We start from the raw sequence: 27,730 nt of genomic DNA, 5'->3' as shown, positions 1-27,730 counted from the left end.
TGGGTTTCGGTCTGTTTCAGAGAGCTCAGGCAGTGCCTCTGAGGAGGAAGGGCCACATTGGGCTAGATGGTCAAAAAGCAGGACTGGGAACTACAGCAGGGCGGGGCTCCTCAACCCCACCACATGCCTGCACCTAGGGGACATCCTGCTGTTCTCTGTCACGCCAGAGCACCACCCACAGTATGACAGGTGACCACCATCTCCAAATAAAGCAGAAAGATAATTTAATAATATCAGGGCAGTAAAGGTACTTATCCCAGATAGCACAGGGTACAAGGCATAGGTACACCTAGGACAGGGGTGTCAGTCTTTCGCAGAACACATAAAAATGGCAACAACAACAATAACAGTCCTCATCATCATCCCTTGCGGTTTTCTGTCTCCACACCAGGGATAACCTCTATAACACTAACGAAGGCTTCGACTGGGGGCCCTTTCGCAGCCTGGCTCAAGACATGTCTGTGAAGGGCGCCCCCCCCGGGCTGTTCTTGGTACTGTTCCACGAGCCGGGAGTCTATGCCTTCAAGCTGAGCAGCAACCCTCACAAGCACATGGTATTCTGGGTTTCTGAAGCCAGCCTGGCCTAATTACACCTACCATTAATGAGTCAGTTGTGTTTGCATGTGTTCTCATCGTCAGAACAACGGGGTTAATGTAGGTCCGCCACGTTGTACCTTTGTTCAGTTTGTGAAGGTCATGCCGTCGGGTGGGCAGTGCTATGAGGTTGGCCCGTTCTTTCCCACAATCCCACATCATGTGACCCGCATGGGCATCTCCCGGAAGCGTAACCTCCTGCTGCATCCTGATTGGCTGGTCATTTGGGGACTTCTGGCTGGGGCTGTGCTCATGCTGGGCATGTGTGTCACTCTGCTGGTGAGTAGATGTACACAAGAGCAGTCACACAGGTTTTATTAATCTGACATTACTGCTGATCTGAAGTTTAACCAGACAGGGGCTGGGTGATGGGCTGAAGGACTAATGGTTTCTCCTCCTAGGCCCTGTTTCGGGAGTACGGTTGGCCACAGAAGGTGCCGATCCCCGTGCGCTACAGGGCCCTGCAGCTCAGGTACAGCCTGGATGACTACTCCTCCAAGGGTTCCAGCCTTGCAGCCGTGAAGAAGGTTCACCGTAACCTGCAGGCCTCAGAGTCAGAAGGCACGGCACAGACAGGTGCAACACGTCACCACAGCGTTCTCATGATGTTCTCATGATGTTCTCATGATGTTCTCACAATGCTCTCATAACGTCCCCACAATGCTCCTCATAATGTTCACACACTGTTCTCACAGCCTTCCTGCATTATAACAACCTTCTTGATGTCTTGCGAAATCTTGCTGATGCAAACTCCTGACATGTTTCATTCTGCCTCCTGACACGCTGCCTCCTGACACGCCGCCTCCTGACACGCCGCCTCCTGACACGCCGCCTCCTGACACGCCGCCTCCTGACACGCCGCCTCCTGACACGCCGCCTCCTGACACGCCGCCTCCTGACACGCCCCACGCTGCCTCCTGACACGCCCCACGCCGCCTCCTGACACGCCGCCTCCTGACACGCCACCTCCTTACACGCCCCACGCCGCCTCCTGACACGCCGCCTCCTGACACGCCACCTCCTGACACCCCCCCCCACCCGCCCCCTCCTGACTCCCGCTTCCTCATCCTGTGTGCAGTGTCACTGACAGCCCACGAGTTCTGGGACTACGAGCAGCAGGTGGACCTGGAGGCCTTCAGCAGCACCATGTTCTTCGAGGTCCTGTTGAGGCACAGCGTGTCAGTCACGGCTCGGCTGGGCCAGCTGAGGACCGAGGTGAGCCCACACAGCACCCTCACACACCCTCATCAGGTGTCTAACACTAGCAGAGTGGCTGGGTCAGTTTGCTGTAGGGCGCCTGACTGTTTCAGCCAAGTTCCACAAGATGGCGCCCTAGGCAACAGCCTAATGGGCTGAAGGCACTGCACATGCATTATGTTTATTAAGAGCCATTGTGGGGTGGCTGAACAGGATACAGATTTCCAGTGACATATCCATTTCCAGTGACATATCCATTTCCAGTGACATATCCATTTCCAGCGACTGATTTTCCCTTTAAGATGTTCATGCAATTAAGTTTTACGCAAATTTTTCATTTACAGAATGGTTAAGGGCTTATAACCTTACGCATGGGATTCAAAATCCTATAAAATGTTATAATAAAGTGAATTCCAGAGAATTCCATGTATGTGTTTCTGTGTATATGTGGGTATTTATTTACCATATAGTGAGGGCCAAATATACAATATAAATCACAATTTTATGGAATAATTTTTAATTGAAAAAAACTAAAACAGCCTAAAGTCTTGTATTTTGTTTGGTTACTAATGGTTAAGGGTTACCTACTCATGTTAGGGTTGAGTAGGATTAGGGTAATCACTGTTTGCATTAGGGTTATGCCCTTAAAAATGGATGAAGAGTTTCCACAATGAATAGAATATGCAGCTCTGGAAAAAAAATTAAGAGAACACTCTATATTTTTAAAAAATCTCAATTTTTAAATCCTGGTTTAATCTTGGTTCTACTGGCAGAGGCTACACTGCAAGGTTAGCTGCTTCCAGGCTCAAAGTTTCTAAGACAGTAGTACACAAAAACAAGGTGAAGCAGGAGACACTGGCAATAACCAAAAATCAGCCAAGCAGAGGGCAGAAGCAGCGATCCAATGGCAGAGATGACCGTCAACTTATCCAGCAGTGCCTCATAATTCGGAGGGTGACCTCAAGTGACCTTCAAATGGAATGGGAAACATTAAGTGGTGTGAAATGCACTACTAGGACAGTTCATATGCTTCATATCAGAAGCAGGACTGATATTCCATAAAGCATGGAAGAAACCCTTCATCAATGAGATGCAGGGAAGAGCCAGGCTGAAGTTAGCAAAAAAAAAAATATTTTCCTCGGATGCATTCCCATAAACTGAGAAATTAGTGAAACTAAAAATGTTGGTGTGGTCTCTTAATTATTTCCAGAGCTGCATGAACTGTGTATGTTTCTGTGTGTGTGTGTGTGTTTCTGCTTTTTTGTAATTATTACATTATGGGGACCAGATTTCCTCACAATGTGGTGTAAACCTGTAACTTTTTTTCTGTGTGTGCCTTTCTGCGTTTGTGCACATGTGCAGGTAAGGGAGCTGTACCAGGTGGTGGCTGGCTGGTTCAGGGCTCTGCGTGGCCTGGGCGGACGGGCCACTGGGACCGTCCCCCTGGGGTATGAGGAGCTGCGCAGGCACGTGGAGAAGGAGCAAGGCCGTAGGAGGGCTCTGGCTACGCAGCTGGGGCGTCTGCTGGACAGTCAGCTGCGCGTGCTGCAGATGGAGATGATGGCTCGGAGGCAGGCTCAGCAGGACTTCGGGGCGCGGCTTAGGGAGGCCCTGCGGCTCCTGGAGCAGCCCCCCCTGCACGCCGAGCAGCCCTGGGACCAACAGCTCCAGCAGTAAGCCGGGCCTGGCCCGCCCCCGCTCAGGAAGCCCGCAAGCCCATGTGGGCCTTGGTCCAAACATAACATGCTGGCTATACGAGTGGTGTTGTTAGCATGATGTCCCTCTGACCGGGAGGTTCAGTCTGTGCGCACTTAAGCTTATTTCTGGGACCCCACTCAAAAAGTCCCCACCTAGATGAATAAACAGCTAGCAAATACAGTCAGAATATCGTAGCTAGCTGGCTAGCAGATCATGCTGCGTCAGGAAATATGTAATATAGTGAGTGTTTGTGGCCAACAGGGGCACTCAAACCTTGGGGTCCCCAAGTAAATGTGTAGTTTGAGTGATGGTAAATACCTCCGCTATGCGCCCAGCTGAGTACCACCCCCCCCCCCCCCCAGTGCCCAGGACCGGCTGTCCACCCTTGCCAGCCAGATGGTTGACCTGGCATCCAGGGAGTGCCAGCGACAGGGCGCATGGGCCATCCTGGGGGAGGGCACAGGGGCACAGCTGCTCTGCCCCACCCGTGGCATGGTCCTTACCAAGGAGGAGATCATTGGTGAGACACATCACCCCCAAAAGGGCCCCAGCGCCCTGGGAGGCTTCTGCACACCTTTTGGAAAGATTCTAATATGCAAAAAAATCATTTTGGCAAGAGAGACATATTAATCTGGAGAGGACGTTATTTAAAAACAAATTCATAAATCAAATATGAACTGTAACATAAGCTGTTCTCACTGATAAGCTGCTGTGTGTAATAGTGCAACCAATCAAGATGAGCACCAACACTGATGATGTACCAGTAGCTGAATGGAGGTGTTTCATCTCTTCCCCCAGCTGCAGATGGGGTCATTGTTGCCATAGAGGCCGTTTCTGTGGACCCCTGCACCGGCTTGCTGGTTCCAAAGCCCAATGCCCGCATGCGTGTACCCAGCGGCCACACCATGCCCGTGCCCTCGGACTTCGTCCTACACCCTGAGACAGGCCGGCTGCTGCCCATGGCAGGCAACGTGGCCTACAACCCAGCCAGCTCCACCCTGATGATCACAGCAGACACCCGTGCAGGTGTGCTTCTGCAAGGAGGTGACAGCAGGGGGTCGTGGTGTTTCAGTAACTGGAGCAAAAAAGGTTCAAATGCCAGTCAGGCAATCAGAGAGAGTGTAGTGTTCTGACAGCAGCGCTGTGGTTCTCTCTTGCCCAGCTGAGCCGGCCCGGTGGGACACCCCTCTGCTGCCCTTTGTGCCGTTCCCCCTGTCCCGCCACGGGCCCATCACCTGCCAGCTCCGGGGTCTCCTCCCGGGACAGCGGATGGTTCTGGGGGGACCCATGTGCGACCCGAAAACTGGGGTCCTGGTTCCAATCCTGGCCGTAACTATTCACCCTGTGTCCGGGCTTGTGTTTCCCCTGGGAGGGGTGCACATGTGCCCCCTTACAGGGCTGCCCCGGCCCATCCAGGTGGGGGCTCCGATGCAGGAGCCCGAAAGCGGGAGTATAGCTCTGGTGACGGGTGTCAGTCTCAATCCTCTCACAGGTGGGTGGGGTATTTAGGACCTCTGAAAGTAGGGAAAGGAAAGGGTGGGCTTTAACCCTTTTCCTTCTGTCTTCCCCAGGTGAGGTAGTCCCAGTGGGAGGGGTGCTCCTGGGGGAGTCCTTTGTGGAGCCCCTGAGTGGACGGGAGGCACGGGTCAGGGGGGCTGGCCTCCGGGGGGGGAAGCTAGTGCCCCACGCTGGCGGTTACCAGGCCTTGCTGGATTCACAGGCGCTGGCAGCCTGCATGAGGGTGGCGGAGCTGCTACAGGTGGCCGTCAGATCCAGTGGGCGGGGCCGCAGAGGCGGGGTCAGAGCGGCGGGGGCAGAAATGGAGCGGGCCTGGAGGAGCAGCGAACATTGCCTGCTGCAGATGGTGTGTCGCCTGGAGGTCATGCAGGACTGGGCCTGGTGGCTGGCTCAGGATGCGGGTGTTCAAGGTAGGGAAACTCCTAGGACATTCACGTCACACACGCTTTTACACGGTATACCTCAGCCAGAGCAACATGTCTTTTGCGACTTGGCTTTCAGGAGAGATCCAGTTTCCTGGCAGCGATCTGCGGCTGCCCGCTCTGCCTGGCCTAGAGTACCCTGACCCGGGTGGCTCTGGGTTACGAGTCCCGGTTCTGGGGTCACAGCTGGACTGGGCTTCGGGTCGCATGGTACCCCTGGCAGGGACGATGGAGGATGCCAATGGAGGAGGTGTGTGTGTGTGTGTGTGTGTATGCGGGATGTGCCACGTCCGCATAGATCCAAACTTGCAGCTTCATCACACAAGGAGTTTAGTCTCCTCCAGAAAGACTAGCTTTGAGCCTTTCGTGGTGCCTGTCCCCTACAGGGCTGGTTCCCATACGAATTGGCTCTCAAACCGTGGACCCTAACAGCGGTGCCATGGGGCCTGTGGTGGGGGCTCGTTTCGACTCACTCAGAAAATCCGTCGTTCCCATTACTGCATCTGACAGGCTGGCTGAAGGGAGGAAAGACACGGTGCTGGTGAGGTCACCAGTCAGAACCGTATCACTTTACACCATCAGAACCGCATCACTATGCATCTCACAGAGGACATCATCAGAACCAAATCACTATACATCTCACAGAGGACATCATCAGACCCACATCACTATGCATCTCACAGAGGACATCATCAGAACCACATCACTATATATCTCACAGAGGACATCATCAGAACCACATCACTATGCATCTCACAGAGGACATCATCAGAACCACATCACTATATATCTCACAGAGGATATCATCAGAACCACATCACTATGCATCTCACAGAGGACATCATCAGAACCACATCACTATATATCTCACAGAGGACATCATCAGACCCACATCACTATGCATCTCACAGAGGACATCATCAGAACCACATCACTATACATATTACAGAGGATATCATCAATATGACCATATATGTATAAGGTGTGTTTGTATCTATATATATCTGCCTGCAGATGGACATTCTGCAAAGAGAGTGTTCTTTGAGGAGCACATTCTGGGTGCAGCAGAGACAGCAGGAAGAAGAGCTGCTCAGAGACCTTGAAAGATCATTACATCATTGCTTTCAGGCAGCCACCCAGTCCACGGAGCATGTGCAGAACTGTCAGGTAAGTGTCTCTGTAAGAACAGTGCTCAGTGAGGGGTAGTGTGCGCATGGATGGCATGGGCAGCTAGCTGCATATGTACTGTGGTCATGGGGGTAAGCTGGTGGTCTACTCTGGGTCAACTGATGATGTAATCAGTAAGGTAGGAGTCTATTGATGGTGTGGTCTGTAAGATGGGAGTCTACTGATGGTGTGGTCAGTAAGGTGGGGGGTCTATTGAGGGTGTGGTCAGTAAGATGGGGGTCTAATGAGAGCACAGTCAGTTTCAGGAGTGTGTGCTGTATCTGCATCTCTGCAGGCGCAGTGGAGGGAGAGAGAGAGGCAGTTTCAGGGCACTGTGGCAGAGATGAACCAGCAGAAGGAAGCAGAAGCACAGAGAAGTGCTGAGGGACGCTCACACCTCCACCTTCTGCTGCCGGTGCAAGTGTTTGTCATCCTGACAGAAGGTGAGGGCGGGGCTGCTTACAGGGGGTGCATGTGAGGGCTGGTGTGTGTGTGTGTGTGTGTGTGTGTGCGCGTGCGCACACGTGTTTTTGTAATTATTACATTGTGGGGACCAGATTTCCCCATAATGTGATAAACACCTGTAACTTGCTTCCACGTGGGGACATTTTCCAGTCCCCACAAGGATAACCTCAGTTTTATAAAAATCTGTGAATGCAATGAAAAAACTAAAAGTGTCAAAAGTCTTGCATTCTGCTTGGTTACTTATGCTTAAGGTTATGGCTGGGTAGGGGTTAGGGTTGGGGTTAGGGCTGGGTAGGGGTTAGGGTTGGGGTTGGGGCTGGGTTAGGGGTTAAGGTTGTCATAGTTGGGATTAGGGTTATGCCCATAGAAATGAATGGAGAGTCCCCATAAAGGTATGAATACGTGGACTGTGCATGTGTGTGTGTGTGTGTCAGCTTGTGTGTCATCTTTAGTCATTTCTGAATTGCAGAAGGTCCCTTTGGTTCGCTTTGTAATTACTGAATCAAATTGAACCAGAATGAGTCGACCGAGCTCCCTAAATGGCAAGGTCCTCTCCATGGCTCCCAGATGATGAGCAGCAGCGAGAGAGGCAGGTCTGGTGGCAGGAGGAGCTGGCAGCCGGACTGGAGAGGATCAGTGTGACTATAGACAGGCTGCAGCAGGAGCGGGACAGATGGATGGTGCAACACAGCATGGTGAGATACGGTTGCAGTACCTCACTGCTCCAGCAGAGGGATGCATTGCCACTATCATTGACAGGACATCATACCAACCATTTGAGTACTCTGTGACTCAGATTCTTTATACTCGGTTGGTTGAAACAAAATCTTGGTCTGAATTTTTGCTTTCTGTACCAGAACTTTGTACCTCTGCTACTATGCATTAACATTTCACTGTTGGCTGTCTAACATTTTACCACGATTGTCTAAGAGTGTGTCTCTGTCACTATATCCTTCTGGTGTCGGTCTCCAATCCTCCAGGAGCGCCCCCTGCTGCTGAAGGAACAGTGGGAGCAGCTGAACAGCAGGCTGGTGGAGCTGGAAGTGGCCCTCACTGTGCAGCACTGTGTTCGTGAGCATAGCCAGCTCCGCATGGACACAGCAAAGGTAATGCTCAGCCAATACTCAGGTTACTGCCAACACTGGAAATAATACTGTACCTTCCTTACGGAAATGATACTTATCTTATGATGATGGTCCCTGCCTTGTGGTCAATCTACTATCTAAGTTGTTTGCTTTTTTATGATGGTAGCAGTAATGTTACTCGCGTCATGGTAATGCTGTCTGTCTTTCGGTAATGTACTGTAGTCAGATGTGTAATAATACCCACCTCATAGTAATGCTGTCTGTCTTTCGGTAATGTTGTCAGACGTGCAGTAATGTTACTCGCCTCACAGTAATGCTGTCTGTCTTTCGGTAATGTACTGTAGTCAGATGTGTAATAATACCCACCTCATAGTAATGCTGTCTGTCTTTCGGTAATGTTGTCAGACGTGCAGTAATGTTACTCGCCTCATGGTAATGCTGTCTATCTTTCAGTAATCTTGTCAGTCGTGTGGCCTTATTAATATACTGTGCCTTATTAATATACTGTGCACCTAGTGGTAATCTGATCTTTTCTTATCTTTCTTGTGGTTTGTTGGTCTTTTCTGTCTAGGCTGTCTTGTCTGGTTCCTTCTGGTACAAAGACTTTGGGCTGCCCTACATCCGAGGCCCCTCAGAGACACAGGGGACAGAGGCCGTGGTCCAGCACAGAGTCCTTCCTCTTCTACAGCGGCTTCTCTACTTGCTGGAGGAACAGAAGCAGGGAAACAAGGAGAGCCCAGGTACCCAACCATCTCTGGTCATGATCAGTCCCATTGATAGCTGATACAAATCTCTGACTGCAGGTTCAAATCTCATCTCTAAATTTCTAAGGAGAAACTCTTGAGGACAAGCTACTCTCTAAGCCTGGAAGGGACTGATCTCCCTCTTGATTTGTCCCACTTTGGTGCAGGCACTTCCACCCAGTCTCTGAAGCCAGTGGACAAGTCAAAGTCTTCAGGCCCCTGGACCAATCAGCTCTACTCACAAGAGAACCAGAAGAAAGCCCTACAAACTGTTCTCCAAGGAAAAGGTGAGATGGATGTGTATTACAGGTGCAGTGACATCTAAGGCTGTGTAGATGAGCATCAGACTTCTAATGGACATTCTGAGCATGCTGAGTGTTTGCAGGGAATGCACCAATGTAGACATCTATGGAGCGTTTCCATAACATTTCTGAATGTTCTTCATCAGAGGAGAGACGACGCTAAAAATTTCATTTATAAAAATTCTTCTGGGACTATCAGAATGATCTGATACAGAAAATAATGTACTTTAGTAATGTAAATGACAGATCCCAGCTCTCCTATCTGATTAGTAATTACAAAATATTGTATAATTCTTACATTTCCTTAAATAACAAAAAAAAAAAAAAAAAACGCTTAAATGCCAGTGATTAGATATCTTTCACACATCACGCTTCTTCCTGTTGCTCCATCCACACAGACCTCCCCATTATGTCAATCATTATATAGCATTTATATTTTGGGACACTTTTTATAAACCCATCCACACCTGAAAGCTTCCTGTGTGAAGTGCTACTGTCTACACGTGACTGATGGGCACTATTGTTCAATAAAACCAGCATCAGTCATTGATAAGCAATTTCACAGAATGTGTAGCATTGCAGTAACACAACTTTACTCCATAATACTCCATAATACTATAACTGTAATTGTAAAAGTGTAATGTTTTGTTACTTTTTGTCACAAAGTTGATTAATGTGCTGCCCGTTTACAGATGTGCTTCCAGCTATGAAGGAATCCACTCATCTGTCTCCCCCTGCTGGCAGATAAAAATATAACTTTACTGCCCTTAAAAAGACATGTACCACTGTGTGGGAAAATGCTGCTATCAGGCCTTAGTAGGGGCAGCTCTGGGAAGGATGTGGCCAGTGGCCCAGATAGTGGCAAGATACAAAGCACCTTTATGAAGTGAAAGTGAAAGAACTATTTAAAAGTAATGAAAGAAACTTGGCTGTCCCCAGGTTAGGAATGAGATGTATTCCCCAAGTTGGTTTTTAAGTCGAATTTGCAAGTCAGTCAGAAAAACTTTAATAGAATACATAATAACAATACTAATTATTCAGTAATAATAAATGTAATTACAGTACTGTACTGTACCTCGAGCCAAGGAACCGCTGAAGCCATGTTTTCACAAGTATCACAAAGTAGTGCATGCGTACCTTATCACAAACCATTGTATTTAACCCAAAGTTTTAATATAACAGGCTTTTTGGCAGTCCGTTTGTAAGTACGAGGTGTCCATAAGTCGGACATTTTTAAGCCAGGGACCGCCAGGATACAGAACAGTTTACTTCTAGCATGAAACAAATAGGCTCTCAGGCTGCAAAAAAGTCACTGCAAATCAAATCAAATCAAATAGCCTTTTATTGTCAATTCACTATATGTCTATAACATACAGGGAATCGAAATTCTGTTTCTCTCACCTCTTCATAGTGCAATATAAAATATAAAAATAAAAAAAGTATAAACATATAAAATAAATACCATCTGTACAATACCTACAAGTTGGTAGTGCAAAAACAGCAAAAGACCAGTAACAAGACAGTTAGCAGCAGAAGTAATATTGAGACTTCATATGGTAGCGGCTACAGTAGGGTACTTGGTAAGTAGTGACTCTCTTGTTACGGTCCAGGGGCAGGGGGCAGGGGGGGGTGGTAGTGGACGGAGTTCAGCATCCTGACAGCTTGGCGGATGAAGCTGTTGGACGGTCTTGTGGAGCCCGCAGGCTCCGGTACCTTTTCCCTGAGGGGAGGAGGCTGAAGAGGGAGTGTAAGGGGTGAGAAGAGTGGTCGGCAATGCTGATGGCTCTACGCTTGAGGCGGGTGTGGAATATGTCCTCGAGGGAAGGCAGTGGGGCACCGATGATCTTGCTGGCTGCATCCACTATGCTTTGCAGGGCCTTCCTACAGGAGGCAGTGCAGCCTCCATACCCAGAGAGGCAGCTGGTGAGGATGCTCTCGATTGTACCTCGGTAGAATGAGCACATGATGGGGGGTGGGACTCGTGCTCTCCTCAGTTTGCGTAGGGAGTAGAGGCGGGTTTGAGCTTTCTTGGCCAGTGACGTGGTGGCGTCTGACCAGGAGAGGTCCTCAGAGATGTACGTCCCCAGGAACTTGGTGCTACTCACTCTCTCCACAGCTGCACCGTCGATGGTCAGTGGGGGGTGCTGTGAATGACCTCTCCTGAAGTCAACCACAATCTCTTTGGTCCTGCCCACGCTCAGGAACAGATTGTTGGCTTTAGACCACTGGAGAACTTGGCTCATTCCTGTAGTTGGCTTCGTCATTGTTGGTGATGAGGCCGACTACGGTTGTATCATCCGCAAACTTGACAATGTGGTTGGAGCTGTAGGTTGGTATGCAATCGTGGGTCAGCAGGGTAAAAAGCAATGGGCTGAGTACTCAACACACCCTTGTGGGGCCCCTATGCTCAACATGATGGTCTTAGAGATGTTATTACTGACCCAGACATTTTGTGGCCTCCCTGTAAGAAAGTTCAACACCCAGTTACAGAGAGAGGTTTTGAGTCCCAAGTGGCTGAGTTTCTGTATTGGCTGCTGGGGAATGTTTGTATCGAACGCTGAACTGAAATTTAAGAGCAGCATTCTCACATTGGAGTTCTTTGACTCCAGGTGAGTGAGGGCTGGATGGAGAGCAGCGGAAATGGCGTCCTCTATGGACCTGTTTGTCCTGTATGCAAACTGAAACGGGCCATGGGAGGGGGGAAGGATGGACTGCATGCCCAGCCACTCAAAGCACTTACTGATGGTGGAGGTGAGTGCTACAGGCCGATAGTCATTATAGCTGGATGGGAGAAGCTTCTTAGGGACAGGAAGTATAGTTGTGACTTTAAAGCATGTGGGAATAACAGCTTGGTTCAGGGAGATGTTAAAGATATCAGTGAGGACAACCTTGAGCTCCTCAGCACAGTCCTTCAGAGCACGAGCAGGTATGTTGTCTGGTCCGGCTGCCTTACGTGGGTTGATCCTAGAGTTCTCTTTACACTGGCTGGGGCCAGACATATGGCCCGCTCACCCAGGGGGGGGGGGATGGTTTTCAGTGCCAGAGTGCTTATCTGTGTCTCAAACCGGGCAAAACAGTCATTTAGGCAGTTGAGCAGTGTGACATCACTATCACAGGTCTATGATGGGGGTTATAGTTCGTGAGGGTTTGGATGCCACGCCACAGAGACTGAGCATCTCTGGTGTTGCTGAGGTGCCCAGATATTTTCTGTCGTTTTGCCCTGATGCCGCGGGACAGGTTGGCCCTGGCTACTGCTAGTCCTGCAGTGTCCCCGGCCCTGAATGCTGCGTCACGAGCCCTCAGAAGCCAGTGGACCTCTCCTGTCAGCCATGGCTTCTGATTAGCACGAACAGTGATATTTTTGCAGTGGGTGACATCATCAATACATTTTGCAATGTATGCTGTAAGCACCTCAGCGTACTCCTCAATGTCTGTGTGGTCATTGTAAGTGGCTGCTTGTTTAAAAATGTCCCAGTGATAAGATAGTCCCTCAGGGCACTGGAGGCACCCTCTGGCCACACACGTACCTGCTTTTGTGTTGGTCTGCTGGTTCTGTATGCAGGTGATGTGATCAGAGAGACCTAGGTGGGGGAGGGGGGAGACCTTAAAGGCACCCTTGCAGGTTGTGTACACTAAATCCAGTGAGTTATCTCCTCTTGTAGGAAAGTCCACATGTTGGTGTAGTTTGGGTAATAAAGCTTTTAAGTCTGCGTGGTTGAAGTAAACAGGAAGCAGCGAGTAGTTATTAGAGGCACAATGTCACAGTGGGCCTCCGTTCATAGTGGGGTACCGCAGGGTTCAATTTTAGGACCACTATTGTTCCTAATTTACATTAATGATATTGACACAAATACATACAGTAAATTGGTTAAATTTGCAGATGACACCAAGGTGGGCGGTTTAGCAGATACTGATCTAGCAGCAGAGAGGCTTCAACGGGATCTGGATTTAATTAGCGAATGGGCTGATACTTGGCAGATGAAATTTAACACAGATAAATGTAAGGTAATCCATGCAGGGAGCAGAAATATAAAGTACAGATATTTTATGGGTTCCACTGAAATAAAGGTAGCTGATTACGAGAAAGATCTAGGTATGTATGTTGATGGTTCCATGTCCCACTCTCGCCAGTGTGGGGAAGCAATAAAAAAGGCCAATAGAATGTTGGGTTATATCTCTAGGTGTGTGGAGTTTACGTCAAGGGAGGTGATGTTACACTTATATAATTCCTTGGTAAGACCCCACCTAGAATGTGCAGGCTTGGTCACCATACCTCAAGAAGGACATTGCTGCTTTAGAAAAGGTGCAACGAAGAGCTACGAGAATGATTCCTGGTCTTAGAGGAATGTCTTATGAGGAGAGGTTAGCGAAACTGAATCTGTTTAGCCTTGAGCAAAGGAGACTAAGGGGGGATATGATTCAGGTCTATAAGATTCTAACGGGTCTGGATGCTGTTCAGCCAAATTACTATTTCAATATTAGTCTAAATACTAGAACTCGTGGCCATAAGTGGAAATTAGCGGGAGAACATTTTAAAACAAATTTGAGGAAGCACTTCTTTACACAGCGTGTAGTTAGAGTATGGAATAGTCTTCCTGCTAGTGTAGTGGAAGCTAAAACCATGGGTTCCTTTAAGTCAGAGCTAGATAAGTTTTTAACAACTCTGAGCTATTAGTTAAGTTCTCCCCAAACGAGCTTGATGGGCCGAATGGCCTCCTCTCGTTTGTAAATTTCTTATGTTCTTATGTTCTTATATCCTGTTGTGATGAGGAATGTCTGCTGTTTGTTGTTCACTGATAGCCTGGTAGAGTTCAATGAGTGTCTCCCTCCGATCGCTAGTGTCTGCTGTTGGAGGAATGTATACAGCGACCAGCAGAATTGATGCATACTCTCTCGGTAGGGAGAACACTTGATAATAATATGTAACATATGTAATAATATTGTAATTAAAAAGCATGAAAACATTGTGTTTCAGCCTTTAACCAAATCAAAACAGCTGAAGAAACCAAAAGTCATAGTTTCCGGAACATTACTTGGCCACACTGTTCTGTTTTCTTTCCAATTGCTATCGATTTCTTACTTCTTGTCAGGTTGGGTGGTTTTGGTGGTGTTCTGAAATGGGGGGTGGGGTGGCTGAATGGCCCCTCGTCACTGGGTACTCATACACTGTCAGAAGCCACCATACATTTCAGACACCACATAGACTTCTTAGGCATTTTTGTGCACGCCACTGTAATTACTCATCATTTTTATTACCATTTATCAGTGATACTGTACCATATACTGTACTTTCCCGCGGCAGCGGTCGTAGGAAGGGTTGCACTGCCGGGCGTACGGCCACCTGAATTTTTTTTCCATACTTATTTTATATTTAAATTTCAGTCATGTGCGATCAGGTCATAAGTTGGGGACAGTCTATAGTTCTGTCTCACGTTACTTCCCTGCCTGCTCAGCTGGTAACTTTTGCTCCTGCACTTGTGTAAGGTCACGCCAGCTGGGAGTCATGAATCGCCAGTTTGCAGTGGGCTTGATCACCCCCCAGTGTGAGACCCGTACTCTGTCGCTGCCTTATGGGAACACGCAGCCGACAGTTGTGCTGTCAGGGAGCCTGACCTGCAGTGACACAGTGGCGGCCACGTGCGGGAAGGACCCAGCAACTGAGAGCCAGCCAATTCGTACCCAGAGGGGTGTGTTTGTGTGCAGCATGGGTAGAGCGGTTGGGGATGGGTGCAGAGAATGGCGTAGAGCAATGTTTCCGGTCCTATTGGGAGATGGGAGGGAGCAAAAATGTACACCAACTGTGGGTCTCGGGAACTGGATTGGGAAACACTGGTGTAGAGTGTGGAGTTCTGGAGCGCTGTCCTCTGTGAGTCTGGGGTCAGGGTCTGTGTTCACAGGGCTGGTTAGGGCAGAGTCGTCCTGCTGGAGCACCTCATTTGGCATCTGGCTGTGTGTTGCTGGCTTTTGCCCACTGCCCCAACCTCCCCATCAGCGGTATCTTAAGATGCACTGCCACGGAGTCAAGAGCGGAATGATCTCCAGGGACTAGCACCCAGGTTTATAACAGTGGTGGTTCTCCTGTCCCAGTGCAGGACTGGGAGGAGCTGTTGCCGCTGTCTCCACTCTTCCAGCAGCTGAGGAGCCTGGAGGAGCAGCTGAGGAGCCTGGCTGTGGAGAAGGGCATCTTGGGAGGTTGTCGCGGCTCCCACAGCACAGGTGCGGCTTCTCCTTTACATCAGCACACCCTACAAGCAACTGCAAACTGTACCTGAAAGCCTGAATTTCAGCACTTTTAAGCCAAATATGTTAGCAAATTTGTCCCCACCAGATGTCACACGGAGCAGTGTGCGACATGACCAATAAGTCAGTGTAACAGGTGATGTATGTTTGTTCTTTGTTAGCTAACATTGTTGTGCAGTTATTGCATATGACAATGGCAGCACTGTCCGTCACATTCCAAATATCTTCCTGTACCTGTGGCGTAAAGGTCAGTTCTTCTCATGGCAGTCTTTGTCTGGTGAGCATGGACTGGCCTGTCAGCATTCGTCACAAGAAGAACCAGACTCTACGAGAGCGTAAGGCGGAAAAAGGTTGTCCTAACTCTCTTAATCATTCTGAGGCGTATTTTGGGCATAACATGCAATGAACTAATTGGAATGGCGCGTCACCTCACCTTTAAGAGGGAGCGGCGCATGATCTACGGCAGATTGCCTTTACAGTGGCGCGTCACCTCACCTTTAAAAGGGAGCGACGCATGATCTACGGCAGATTGCCTTTACAGTGGCGCGTCACCTCACCTTTAAAAGGGAGCGGCGCATGATCTATGGCAGATTGCCTTTACAATGGCGTGACACCTCACCTTTAAGAGGGAGCGGCACAAGATCTATGGCAGATTGCCTTTACAATGGCGTGACACCTCACCTTTAAGAGGGAGCAGCGCATGATCTACAGCAGATTGCCGTTACAATGGCGCATCACCTCACTTTTAAGAGGGAGTGGCGCATGATCTACGGCAAATTGCCTTTATAATGGCATGTCACCTCACCTTTAAAAGGGAGTGACGCATGATCTACGGCAGATTGCCATTACAATGGCGCGTCACCTCACCTTTAAGAGGGAGTGGCGCATGATCTACGGCAGATTGCCTTTACAGTGGCGCGTCACCTCACCTTTAAAAGGGAGCGACGCATGATCTACGGCAGATTGCCTTTACAGTGGCGCGTCACCTCACCTTTAAAAGGGAGCGACGCATGATCTACGGCAGATTGCCTTTACAATGGCGCGTCACCTCACCTTTAAAAGGGAGCGGCGCATGATCTATGGCAGATTGCCTTTACAATGGCGTGACACCTCACCTTTAAGAGGGAGCGGCACAAGATCTATGGCAGATTGCCTTTACAATGGCGTGACACCTCACCTTGCGTTTGCCTGGCAAGCTAGACTGCTTTTCGATTGAGGAAATGGACATGCATGTGCACGAGGTGAAAATGCACAAGCGGGTCACCACTGTTGCATTTAAGCGCCTTTAGAGGTGAAGCAGGTGTGGGATGGGGTAGCAGCCAGTGTGTCCCCATTTTCTGGCATCGTCAGATCATCCATGCAGCGTCAAAAGTGGTTTTATGGTGCCAGAAGACGGGGAAGTCAGAAGCTCGCTGCTGAACGAGAGCAGCGGCTGGGAACGGGGACATAATCATGCTTGTGTGTTTTTTTAATTTAAATTTTGATCTGCAGTTCACAAAATTTAAATAAAAGTTCAATCTTTCTTCAAACAACCTACAGTTTTTAAGGTGTTTTGAAATGTTCAAATAAAAGGCAATAGGGCTGTTATTTTTCTATATCTCACAATTTATATTCCTTACCAGGCTGCAGACGATTCAGCTCTTTTGCCAGCTGATCCCTCCTTGCCCGCGCTGCTGCCAGCGTACATTCCATTGTTGGCATCGGCACATGCAGTTCAGCATCACGCCTTACAAAGTCCTCTAATATGTCCTCTTTTATGTCCAACAGACATCCATCACGCATGGCAATGTTACACCACACACAACATGCCAAAAAGAATGCAGTGACCTTTGAGGGATGTACTGTAATATTCCACCTGACTTATCTAAATATCTGAAATGCTTTTTCAGCAATTTTGATCATTTCCAGTGGAAAGTGGGCACAAAATCACATTTGACGTGCTGGCATGGCGTGCAAATGAGCAATGCACTGGTGCAAAACGAGCAAAACCACTTTGCGTTGCACTTTGTGTCAGAGGAAAATAGGGCTCATTGTCTCCCACACATTTCTAGCCCAATGTAAACAAACGTAAAGAATCTTAATCAAGTGAGCAACTGAAAACAATGTGCACATGTTCAACTGTTAGGTGTGATCATGTTGGCCCCACACTGAAAGCAGAAAATAAAAAATAACAGAACGTCAGTCATGAAGAACTTTTAGTAAACGTCATACACGGTATTGGCCTTGCCGATTGTTAGTCATCAAAGTTATGTTAACTGTCATCACAGTTATGTTAGCCACTACTAACTACAAGGCAATAATGAATCAAGTTGACAATTGAATAAAAGCTGTATTTCATTTTAGGTTTCTGTGTAGTTATATTGATGATTAAAGAATGTACCGGGCCCCACAGGGCTTTCTGTGCCAGAGACACCACTGTGAAATTTAACTCTAAACATTCAAATTAAAACAAAAAGAAATGTGCAATGGATTTATGCTTTTGTGTAGTAATTGATTGGCAAAAACCACAAAAGGAAAGGAAGGCAATTCAAACTATTTTGTGAAATTAAAATAATCATGTTAGAAAATTATTGACATTTTTTAATTAGTAACTGGTCCTGAATGGCAGTGACTTCAGCAGTACTGCAGGGAACAGATCCAGCTGTTTGTGGCCTCAGGCCGATGACAGTATCGGGATCCTCATTGTCTGCCGGGTTGGGGATCAGTGAGTGGATGTGGTGACTTTTACAGCTACTGTGATTTAACAAAGCTGCCACTTTTTTCCTTGATACCGTAGTAATAAGGGGAACTATGTTTTCCCCAGAAAGAGGATCTATCTGACAGTACGAGGCTTTCAAAAAATGTAAAAAAAAAAAAACTGATCGGAAAAACATAGATTATTTGATGTTTGAACAACTAAAGTTAAAATAATCGGGAGAATCACATGGTTAGTTGTGGTTGTCGATGTGAAAGTGTAAATAAGAGCAGGTGTAAGATTATGGCTGCATGTTGCAGGCGGAAGGCAGCCCTTCATCGATCTGCTGGACGCCCAGTGGGAGTGTGAAGGAGAGCTGGTTCCCCTGAGCCCAGACTGCCTGAACGCGCGGGAGGTCCTGCTGTACCAGTATGGGGTGTCCCTGCTGCAGGCGCTGCACAATCACGCTGAGGTCAGGCACATCTTTAACCAGTGCATCAGTTAGGCAAGGTTCCCAAAAATGTTAATCACAAGCAAGTGCTAAGTGTTCTAGATAGCTGAACGTCCTGTTTGCCGAATCGCGGTGTTTACACAGCGGTTTCACCCACAGGCCCCGGCTCTCACACTCCAGATCTCAGCCAGCCTGCCCCCTAACGGTTACCATGGCAACCCCTTCTGTAACTCTTTCTTCTATCAGGTACAGTTGTTTGAACCAGGGGTGCATGTGCATGATTATAGCCCGAAAGGACGAGAATTACGAGTTTCCTGTGACACCGCAATCATCATTTTTTTGTGGTTTGTGGCTAAACTGTCTGTGGCCCGACACACATTCTCTCTGCATTTGCTTTGGTCTTTTACTTTACTAATTTACGAATTTCCCATGGCTCTCTCTGGGTTGTGCTTAAAAACCGCGTGACTCTTCATCTTGTCACAAGAAGTAATTCCTGGCAGATCTACAATAAAAAAAGGAAATAAACATCTTTCAGTTCAGTGGTCTTAAGAACATAAGAACATAAGAACTATACAAACGAGAGGAGGCCATTCGGCCCATCGAGCTCGCTTGGGGAGAACTTAACTAATAGCTCAGAGTTGTTAAAATCTTATCTAGCTCTGATTTAAAGGAACCCAAGGATTCAGCTTGCACTACGTTATCAGGAAGACTATTCCATACTCTGACTACACGCTGTATAAAGAAGTGCTTCCTTAAATCCAGTTTGAAATGTTCTCCCGCTAATTTCCACCTATGGCCACGAGTTCTTGTATTTGAACTAATGCTGAAGTAACTATTCGGTTGAACAGCATCCAAACCTGTTAGAATCTTATAGACCTGGATCATGTCCCCCCTCAGTCTCCTTTGCTTGAGGCTGAACAGATTTAGCTCAAATAACCTTTCCTCGTATGACATTCCTCTAAGACCAGGAATCATTCTTGTGGCCCTACGCTGCACCTTTTCTAAGGCCGCTATGTCCTTTTTAAGATATGGTGACCAAACCTGTACACAATATTCTAGGTGAGGTCTCACCAAGGAATTGTATAATCTTAGCATTACCTCCCTTGACTTAAACTCCACACACCTGAAGATATACCCCAACATCCTATTGGCCTTTTTTATTGCTTCCCCGCACTGGCGAGAATGAGACATGGAAGCATCAATATACACACCAAGGTCTTTCTCGTAATCAGCTACCTTTATTTCAGTAGGTCCCATAAAATACCTGTACTTTATATTTCTGCTCCCTACATGGAGTACCTTACATTTGTCTATGTTAAATTTCATCTGCCAGGTGTCAGCCCAGTCACTAATTAAATTTAGATCCCGCTGTAGCTGCTGAGCCGCTAGTTCAGTATCTGCTACACCACCCACCTTGGTGTCATCTGCAAATTTCACCAGTTTACTGTATATATTGGTGTCTATATCATTTATGTAAATTAGGAACAAAAGGGGTCCTAAAATTGAACCCTGCGGTACCCCACTATGAACGCAGGCCCACTGTGACATTGAGCCTCTTATAACTACTCGCTGCTTCCTATCCGTTAACCAGTTATCAATCCAGGTCGCTACAGTTCCTAAAATACCTGTCGCTTTGAGTTTAAGTGAGAGCCTCTTGTGGGGGACAACATCAAAAGCCTTTTGGAAATCTAAGTAGATGACATCATAGGCCTTCTTATCATCAACTTCCTGAGTAGCTTCCTCAAAAAACTCCAACAGATTTGTTAAACAGGATCTACCTCTCCTAAATCCATGCTGGCTATCCCTCAAAATGTTATTTGAGTCCAGGTAATCTACCATTTTCTCTTTGATTATAGCCTCCATAACTTTACCAGTTATACAAGTTAGACTAATTGGCCTATGGTTTGACAAATTACTTTTATCCCCTTTTTTGAAAATGGGCGTTATGTTGGCATGCTTCCAATCAGAAGGTACCACACCTTCAGATAAGGATTTTTGAAACAGTAATGTTAAGGGTCGGCAAATAATATCCCTCATCTCTTTTAACACTATAGGTAAGATGCCATCAGGGCCCTGTGATTTATTTATTTTGAGCTTAGCTAGGCTTTGCAAAACATCAGCTTCAGTTATATATATATTAGTTATAGACGATGTTGGATTAGTAATAAGAACTGGTAAGTTACTAGTGTCCTCAACAGTGAATACCCGTGCAAAACTATCATTGAACTCATTTACTATGTCAATGTCGTTTTCAATTATAAGACCCTTACTATCCTGCAGATTAGTAATTTCAGCTTTTTGAGCTCTTTTAGAGTTAAAATACTGGAAGAAACTTTTAACGTCATCCTTAGCCTCCAATGCGATCTTCCTTTCGACATTCCTTTTAGCTCGTCTAATGTCATTTTTTAATTCAGCCTGTAGATTTAGATACTCTTGCTTTATTATGTCATCATGAGTTATTTTCCATCTCTGGAACAAAGCCCTTTTCCTCCTTACTTTATACTTTATTTCCCTATTAAACCACCTAGGTTGCAATTTCCTAGATTTATTCTTGCTGGAAACAGGTATGAAGTCCTCTTGCACTTGCAATAATGTGCTTTTAAAAAATTCCCATGCCTTTACATGTCTTACATATCAGGGCACAAATAACAATGATCTGATCCTCACCAACTTCTAAAATAAGGCAAATCACAAAGGCATATAAGACATTTCAAATTTTGCAAGACAAACCAAAAGTAAGTCAAAATACAAAAGCCATGGGATGAGAAGTAAGACGCCCTTACTGCTTCCTGTGGAATTAATAAGCTAATTTAGAAGCCCGTTTGCAGCTACCACATGCCTCCCACCAGCCATGGTGGAGTGGTAATGATGTGGGCTTGTTTGGTACCCAGAAACCTGGGCACTTTGCAGTTTTTCTGTGGAACATAAACTCATCTTTATTTGAGAGGTAAATGTGAGGTCTTCTGTCCAACGGCTACAGTTTCGATGAAACTAAATGCCTGGAAAAGAGAAGAATCATGATTTGGAGCTGCATTCTACTGTACTGTAACTGTTCTACTGTAAGTGCAGTTGGATCCTCTTAGCACCGCGGTTCTCTTTTCCTAGAGTAAGTGCTACCAGATCCTCTTCTAATGTGAGAAAATGAAGTGAGAAATGGACCATTGACTGTTGTCTAACCTGTGACATTTTTTACATCAGTTTTAACTACCTGTTCATTTTGCTCTTCCTGCCATGGGACTAGTAGAAAAAGGAGCTCCGACAGCATTTTATAGGGTCATCTAGGGGTGTAGGGGTCGGGGGGTAGAGGGGGATGTGAAGCTTCCAGTATTTAAATTGGCTTCATTCTTCCCCTGCAATAAATAGATGTTTGTATTTAAATCATTAAGTTGTGTCCCTGGCAATATCAAATTCTCTCCTGCACCAATGAGTTCATTACAGTAAAATTGTTTTGATTAATAACTCAAAGGAGGTGAGTTTCATTTCCTGCAAGCAGATTTCTGTAACTGGCAACTCCTTCTGTTCTTCCCCCTGTGTTTTACAGAGATCTATATGACTGGGCCAGTGTTCATTTTATTGATGAAAACTATGATGAAAGTTATAATATTCATCAACAAAGATTTTTTAACAAAAACAAGAGTTCGATAAAAATTAATTTATAATGCCAAAAATGATGAAATGTACTGACACATTAGTCAACAGCTAACCGTCAACTGTATGACAGTGGAAAAAATTGATACTGCTCAAGCCTAGTTTGTGCCATTGAGGTCAAGGATTTTTATTTTTTCGAAAAAAGTTTGATGCGAATGGAAACAAGACAAGAGTGAAACAAGAGTGCAAACCATGTAGAGCAACAGTGAAGGGGAATAACACCACAACGTTTAAGTTCAATGACATGAATAGAAACAAATGCTTTTTCTTTTAATGTGATTGAAAAGTTCACTGTTGTGAACTGAACTAAGAAATAAACACAGCTCAGTTGGTTTGCACTAATCTGATACTTGCTTACATTTTTGAGATTGGACATTTCAGTTTTCTTTATTCAAGTTTGATGCTCTGGTGTTTTTTCTTATGATATGAATAACTTGTAAATCTTTTGATTGCAATTAAGTTGCATTTTTTTTTTCAAAGGACTGAGTAAATCAAAATATACTCTCGAAATGAAGAGTGGGCTTCGCGTGTCACACTGCAGCAGTAACCCATGGGCTGTTTGTATAGGAGTCTGGCAGCACCCTCTTTGTTCGCCGTCAGCGGCTGCGGTCTGCAGGCAGTTTCTCGCTGCTGCTTCTCCACTGCGTTTCACACATCATCATCGGGGACATGGGCACAGACGACCACCAATTCCAGCGGGTCTTCTTCAGGGTATTGTGAATAGTCTTGTAGTTTTGAAATTACCTCAAGGACTCAGTTCCTATGTTTTACTTCATTTATCTGAGGGTTTTAACCAAAGTGATTGACGGTAAAGGGAAGAGTACCTTATGTGTACTCCTTGGGCTTGGAACCCACAACCTTTACATTGTAACCACAACAATATACTTGTTGAGCTGCAGTAGCTGGCAGTTTGTCTTTAGCAGTTTTTGTTCTGCGGTCAGATGCTGGAGTTCACACTCACAGAAGGCTTTGAGTCCAAACTGGCAACCTGCACAGCTGAGGACCTACAGCATACTGGACAGGAAGACCTTCACTTTGATCAGGGCACAATGTCTGAGTCAGGCCTGATCTCCCTGTTGGTGAACAGGACGCAGGGCTCAGCATGCAGACCCCTCTCCGACAATGTAAGGCAGCTTGGAAAACCTGTTACTGTATAACACCTGTAAGGGCCATTATGTCATGGCTACCAAGCTCATATCAGCAGTTATTCCCCGGGGGGTGGGTGTTTGGCTCTGTGGGGTCTTGGTGCCTGTGATCAGAAGATTGCTGGTTCAAGCCCCAGCCTTGGCAGAACAATCACAGGTCTGTAGGCCCCTGAGCAAGTGCCCTTAACCACCCCCCCCCCCCCCCCCATGCATGTTTATTTGTTTGCATGTTTGTATCTAGAAATAGAACTGCTACTTTGGATACAAGGTTATTCTATGGCATGGTGGTTTTTCCATAACAGAGTAAAAATAGTAGCCATTACAGTGGTACCTCGGTTCTCGAACTTAATCCGTTCCGGACTCCGGATCAAATCCTAAAAAGTTCGAGTTCCGATTGAATTTTTCCCAAAAGAAATAATGGAAAACCAATTAATTGGTTCCCGGCCCCCCAAAATTACACCTAAATATGTCTTTTTTTGCATTTAAACACAAAATGAACAGGATAAAACAAGAAGAGCATTTTTTCCTTAATGGCTTCCAAAACGATAAAGATCTTATCCCAACATTACCCCTGTCCTGCCCCGATCGTCCGCTCCTTCCGTGTGCCACGCCCCCTCGTTAACCCCGTGTGGAATCCCTGTGTGATCAGCTGTTTCTGGTTGTTGTCATTAGTCCTCTGTATTAAGTCCGCGTTTCAGTTTGTTTCCCCAGTCCGGTCATTGGGTGCGTTCGACTTGCTTACAGTGCTGGCTTAAAGCAACGCATTCTGATCCTGACGCAATGCATTATGGTTAGATGCATTGCGACTTCTCACCCGGCTGCACAAACTGGAACCGCCTCCGTGACGACACACCTTTGCCCTTATTGGCTGAAGAGTTTAGTTACACGCATTACGTTTGTATCCCAGGCAGTTCCGATGCCTAATCTGCTATTTCTCCCGAATATCACGTAAAGCAGTGAGAACTGGTTTTCAGTTAATTTACCTGGTAAAATCAAGTTTAAATAAATGACATAAATGCTCTAATAGTACACGTAAGTTAGTGGTTTATTTATTGTTAGTTACTGTAATGTTGCGCTGCTTTATTTGGTTAATCGTCCAGTCTGTGAAGAAGGCATTCAAGTAGGAATTGCATTTCCTGGCGCGTACAATTTATATTAGGTCAGCGTTCACAGTTCGAGTTCTGATATTCAGATCGAGTTCTAGGTCAAACTGGTTTGTTTGACTTTCAAGAAATTCGAGTTCTAGTGAGTTTGAGGACCGAGGTACCACTGTACTAGTCTCCTTTCATAATAATGTCAATGCTACTGCTTACTGGGCAGGGACACATGCCAGAGCGACTTGAGAAACATCGGAAGGCAGCTGGTTTGTGGCATCTGGGTGACCTGCTGAGGGATATGAGGTCAGAGGTCAGGAGAAGCTGCCGGACGGCTCAACCCCACAGCCCACAGTGAGTGTGAAACCATCTGAACCAGCTTCCCAGAAAGCAGCTCAGCACAAGGCTCCATTTATCTAGAACAAGTTGCATTTGTACTGTAACTGATATCGCAGATCTGAGGGGACGATGGTCATGAGTCACCAGAGGCTCACACAGAATATATAGCCCATCACTGTCATGTTTTTCAACTGTTCCATACTCTTTCCATATTATAAAGGAAACTTGTTTTATTTGACTTATATTTTCATTTATAGTTGCTCACTCATCTTTCCAGATTATTAATTCCAAGAATTAATAATCTACAATTTATGGAAAAGTGGTAAAAAAAGCATGGTGTGCAAAAACTTTTGACTGGAAATGTGCATTCACAAATTTATTTTTTATATATCTTCGGTCATATGCAGGGTTGAAGTATAGTCAAGTTGAGATGAGATTTTCACTTAGTCTTGTCATGGAATTGAAAGCATTTCTGCTTTATACTTGGTGTTGAATCTGTCTCAGACCACAGCATCTCACAAGTCATGAGACCAAGTTTTTTTTTTACCCACAGTGGAAAAAAAACTTTCTCATATCTCATACTCCACTAAAAATAACAACACACATTAATAAAATAGTCAGTAAAATAAAAATAAAATGCATCTATTATTCACCTTCATTGTATTAGCCATACAATGATTTATTTTATTTCAGAAATGACGGTTACAGAGTGGAATGCTAACTTGGAAATCCCTTCAGAACAGACAAGATGTCGTTATTCATTTTGGCTACATAAATCATGAAAGTGATTTTCTCACGTGCAAGCATATTCTGCTATAGAGGAAGCTCTGAACTGCTCAGTCCAATTGATATTGTTAAAACCGGAATGAGTGTGGTTACCATTAAGGTCTCACATGATTAGTTCCTCACAGAAGTTCATATAAGTTACGCAGGTGTAAAGTTAACGTTTGTTGCTATACCATTTTTTTGATTACTTGCTTGGTTTGCCATAACATTATGTAATCAGCGTTATATGTATCATGTTCCATTTGAAGGAAAAACATCAGTTGGCATAATCATACATACTAATAATCATTTCTCTTTGTTTTTCATCTTGATTAGTCTAAAGCATTACTGAAAATACTGTTCTGTTCTGAATTGTCACCAAAATTGAAAAATGAAATACAGTGCTCCTTTCTGAACCAATACAGGCTGCAATTTGTCTGATGTTATCCAACTGATTGCCCCCAGGAAAATTTTGTCATTGGGACCTCCCCCCCCCCCCCCAACTCCCACCCCCTTGTTTTAAGAACAGGATATGTAAGCACCATAATCATAGTATGTGCTAGTTATGTTTTAAATTTCTAATAGACAGCCAATATAAAAAACCCTTTGGTTGTTACATAGAGCTTTTTACACGTCTCTCGCCATGATGAGTGGCTCACATGAACAGTTGCATTTGACTGTGTCGCAGCTCTCCCAATGGGTGGAAGAGGATTTGTTCTCTCTACCATGCTTTCCGAGCTGCTTGTCGGTACCTTTAGTGAAACATCCTGTTACTATGATGCATCTGTGTCGCCCTCCCCCTGTGCCTCAACCTCTTTCCAGGTCTGTGGGTCCACCTCCAGGGCTCTGAAGAAGAGGGAAACTGAGGGAGAAGACATTCCTTTAGAGCAGTGTTTCTCACCTCGGTCCTTGGGGAGCCCTAGATGGTCCACTTTTTTGCTACCAGGAGCTGGGAGGGAGCAAAAATGTGGACCGTCTGGGGATCCCGAAGACCGGGTTGAGAAACAGTGTTTTAAAGCATCTTCACCAAGGTCCCATCCACCTTCCTCGTACCATCTGGACTTAGACAACTCACTGCAACTGCACAGTTGTGGGTTTACATTCTGCATTTAATATTTAACCTCATTTTGGTATTTCCAGATAGTTATTTTTGGAAATGTATGAAGTGATACGGGAAGTTTATGTGGTGGAAAAACTGGTCTGTTCTTTTCTCACCAACCTCAGACTATTGTATTACTACTATGAAATGCTAAGGTATTGCTTTGTAGTTTCTCAAATGGTATTCTTGTTTTGCACAATTTGAAGTAACATCCTTGAATTGATACATCCTTGTTTATACCCCGCAGACAGGTACTCTGGGCTTTACACTGTTATTTTATTTTAGTTAATACTTGAACAATACTCCCAGAGGTATGAAACTGGCATGCTCACCACTGCACTACCATGCCACCCCGCTACAGGGAGGTGAAAAAAAGAAATTCTTTCACTTGTATTGCTTTAACTATCAGGGCAAAAATAACAATAGTCTGGTCCTCACCAGTATGAAAAATCAAGCCTCAGATAATACAACATATAATGGATTTCTCTATGTTATATTTTATTCTGTGAACCTGAACATGCGGATGGAGGGATGGATGGAAATATAAGCCAAATGAAGAAGTGCTGTGAGAAATTCACACACTCTAACCTAAGCTATTAAGAGCTGCAGAATGTGGGTGCAGAGGACACATACACATTCACAGTGTAGTAAAAACATTTACTCAAACTCTCATAAGGCTGAATAGAGAATACATATCAGCTATTCAAAACAGTACAAAAGGTCTTCCAAGAAACAGGCAAAACTGTGTGAGTGCACGATTAAGAGCGTTTGTGTGTGTGTGTGTGTGTGTGTGTGAGAGAGAGAAAGAGAAGGAGACAGAGGGAGTGTATCGAATGAGTGTGTGTAGAGGGAGTGTAGCCTACATTGCAGGAGTCTCTAACTACTGATGCCTTTAAGCACAACTAACTTTCCAGAAAATTTGGCATATAGACATTGTCAATGGGGCCTGTTGATCAACTCAGCAAAGGAAAATAAAGACTTGCTTGCCATATAAAAGCAGCTCCCTTCTCTGAGTAGGCACCATTCAGAGACTACATGCGTCATTTTGCATTTTCATCATCATCATCATGTAGACGCCTCACAG

At 45.9% G+C, this 27,730-nt stretch overlaps 1 protein-coding gene across 1 annotated transcript; it reads left to right on the top strand.

Annotated features, from left to right (window-relative positions):
- Positions 1-810: 810 nt before the first annotated feature.
- LOC111851263 (uncharacterized) lies at positions 811-26,493 on the top strand. Its single transcript, XM_072701630.1, has 23 exons — positions 811-873; positions 996-1,170; positions 1,673-1,809; positions 3,154-3,464; positions 3,852-4,009; positions 4,288-4,515; positions 4,652-4,981; positions 5,061-5,417; positions 5,509-5,679; positions 5,816-5,970; positions 6,444-6,596; positions 6,892-7,039; positions 7,629-7,756; positions 8,042-8,167; positions 8,718-8,886; positions 9,057-9,176; positions 15,279-15,407; positions 18,426-18,577; positions 18,716-18,802; positions 22,772-22,915; positions 23,146-23,328; positions 24,670-24,797; positions 26,370-26,493. The coding sequence occupies exons 1-23, from the start codon at positions 847-849 to the stop codon at positions 26,395-26,397; spliced, it is 3,744 nt and encodes a 1,247-aa protein (XP_072557731.1). The 5' UTR covers positions 811-846; the 3' UTR covers positions 26,398-26,493.
- The last annotated feature ends 1,237 nt before the right edge of the window (positions 26,494-27,730 follow it).

Source organism: Paramormyrops kingsleyae, chromosome 17, assembly GCF_048594095.1.
Source record: "Paramormyrops kingsleyae isolate MSU_618 chromosome 17, PKINGS_0.4, whole genome shotgun sequence".
In the NCBI taxonomy this organism is placed as follows: domain Eukaryota; kingdom Metazoa; phylum Chordata; class Actinopteri; order Osteoglossiformes; family Mormyridae; genus Paramormyrops; species Paramormyrops kingsleyae.
Note: the sequence above shows the minus strand (reverse complement) of the source record. Positions and strands in the feature narration are given on the sequence as shown.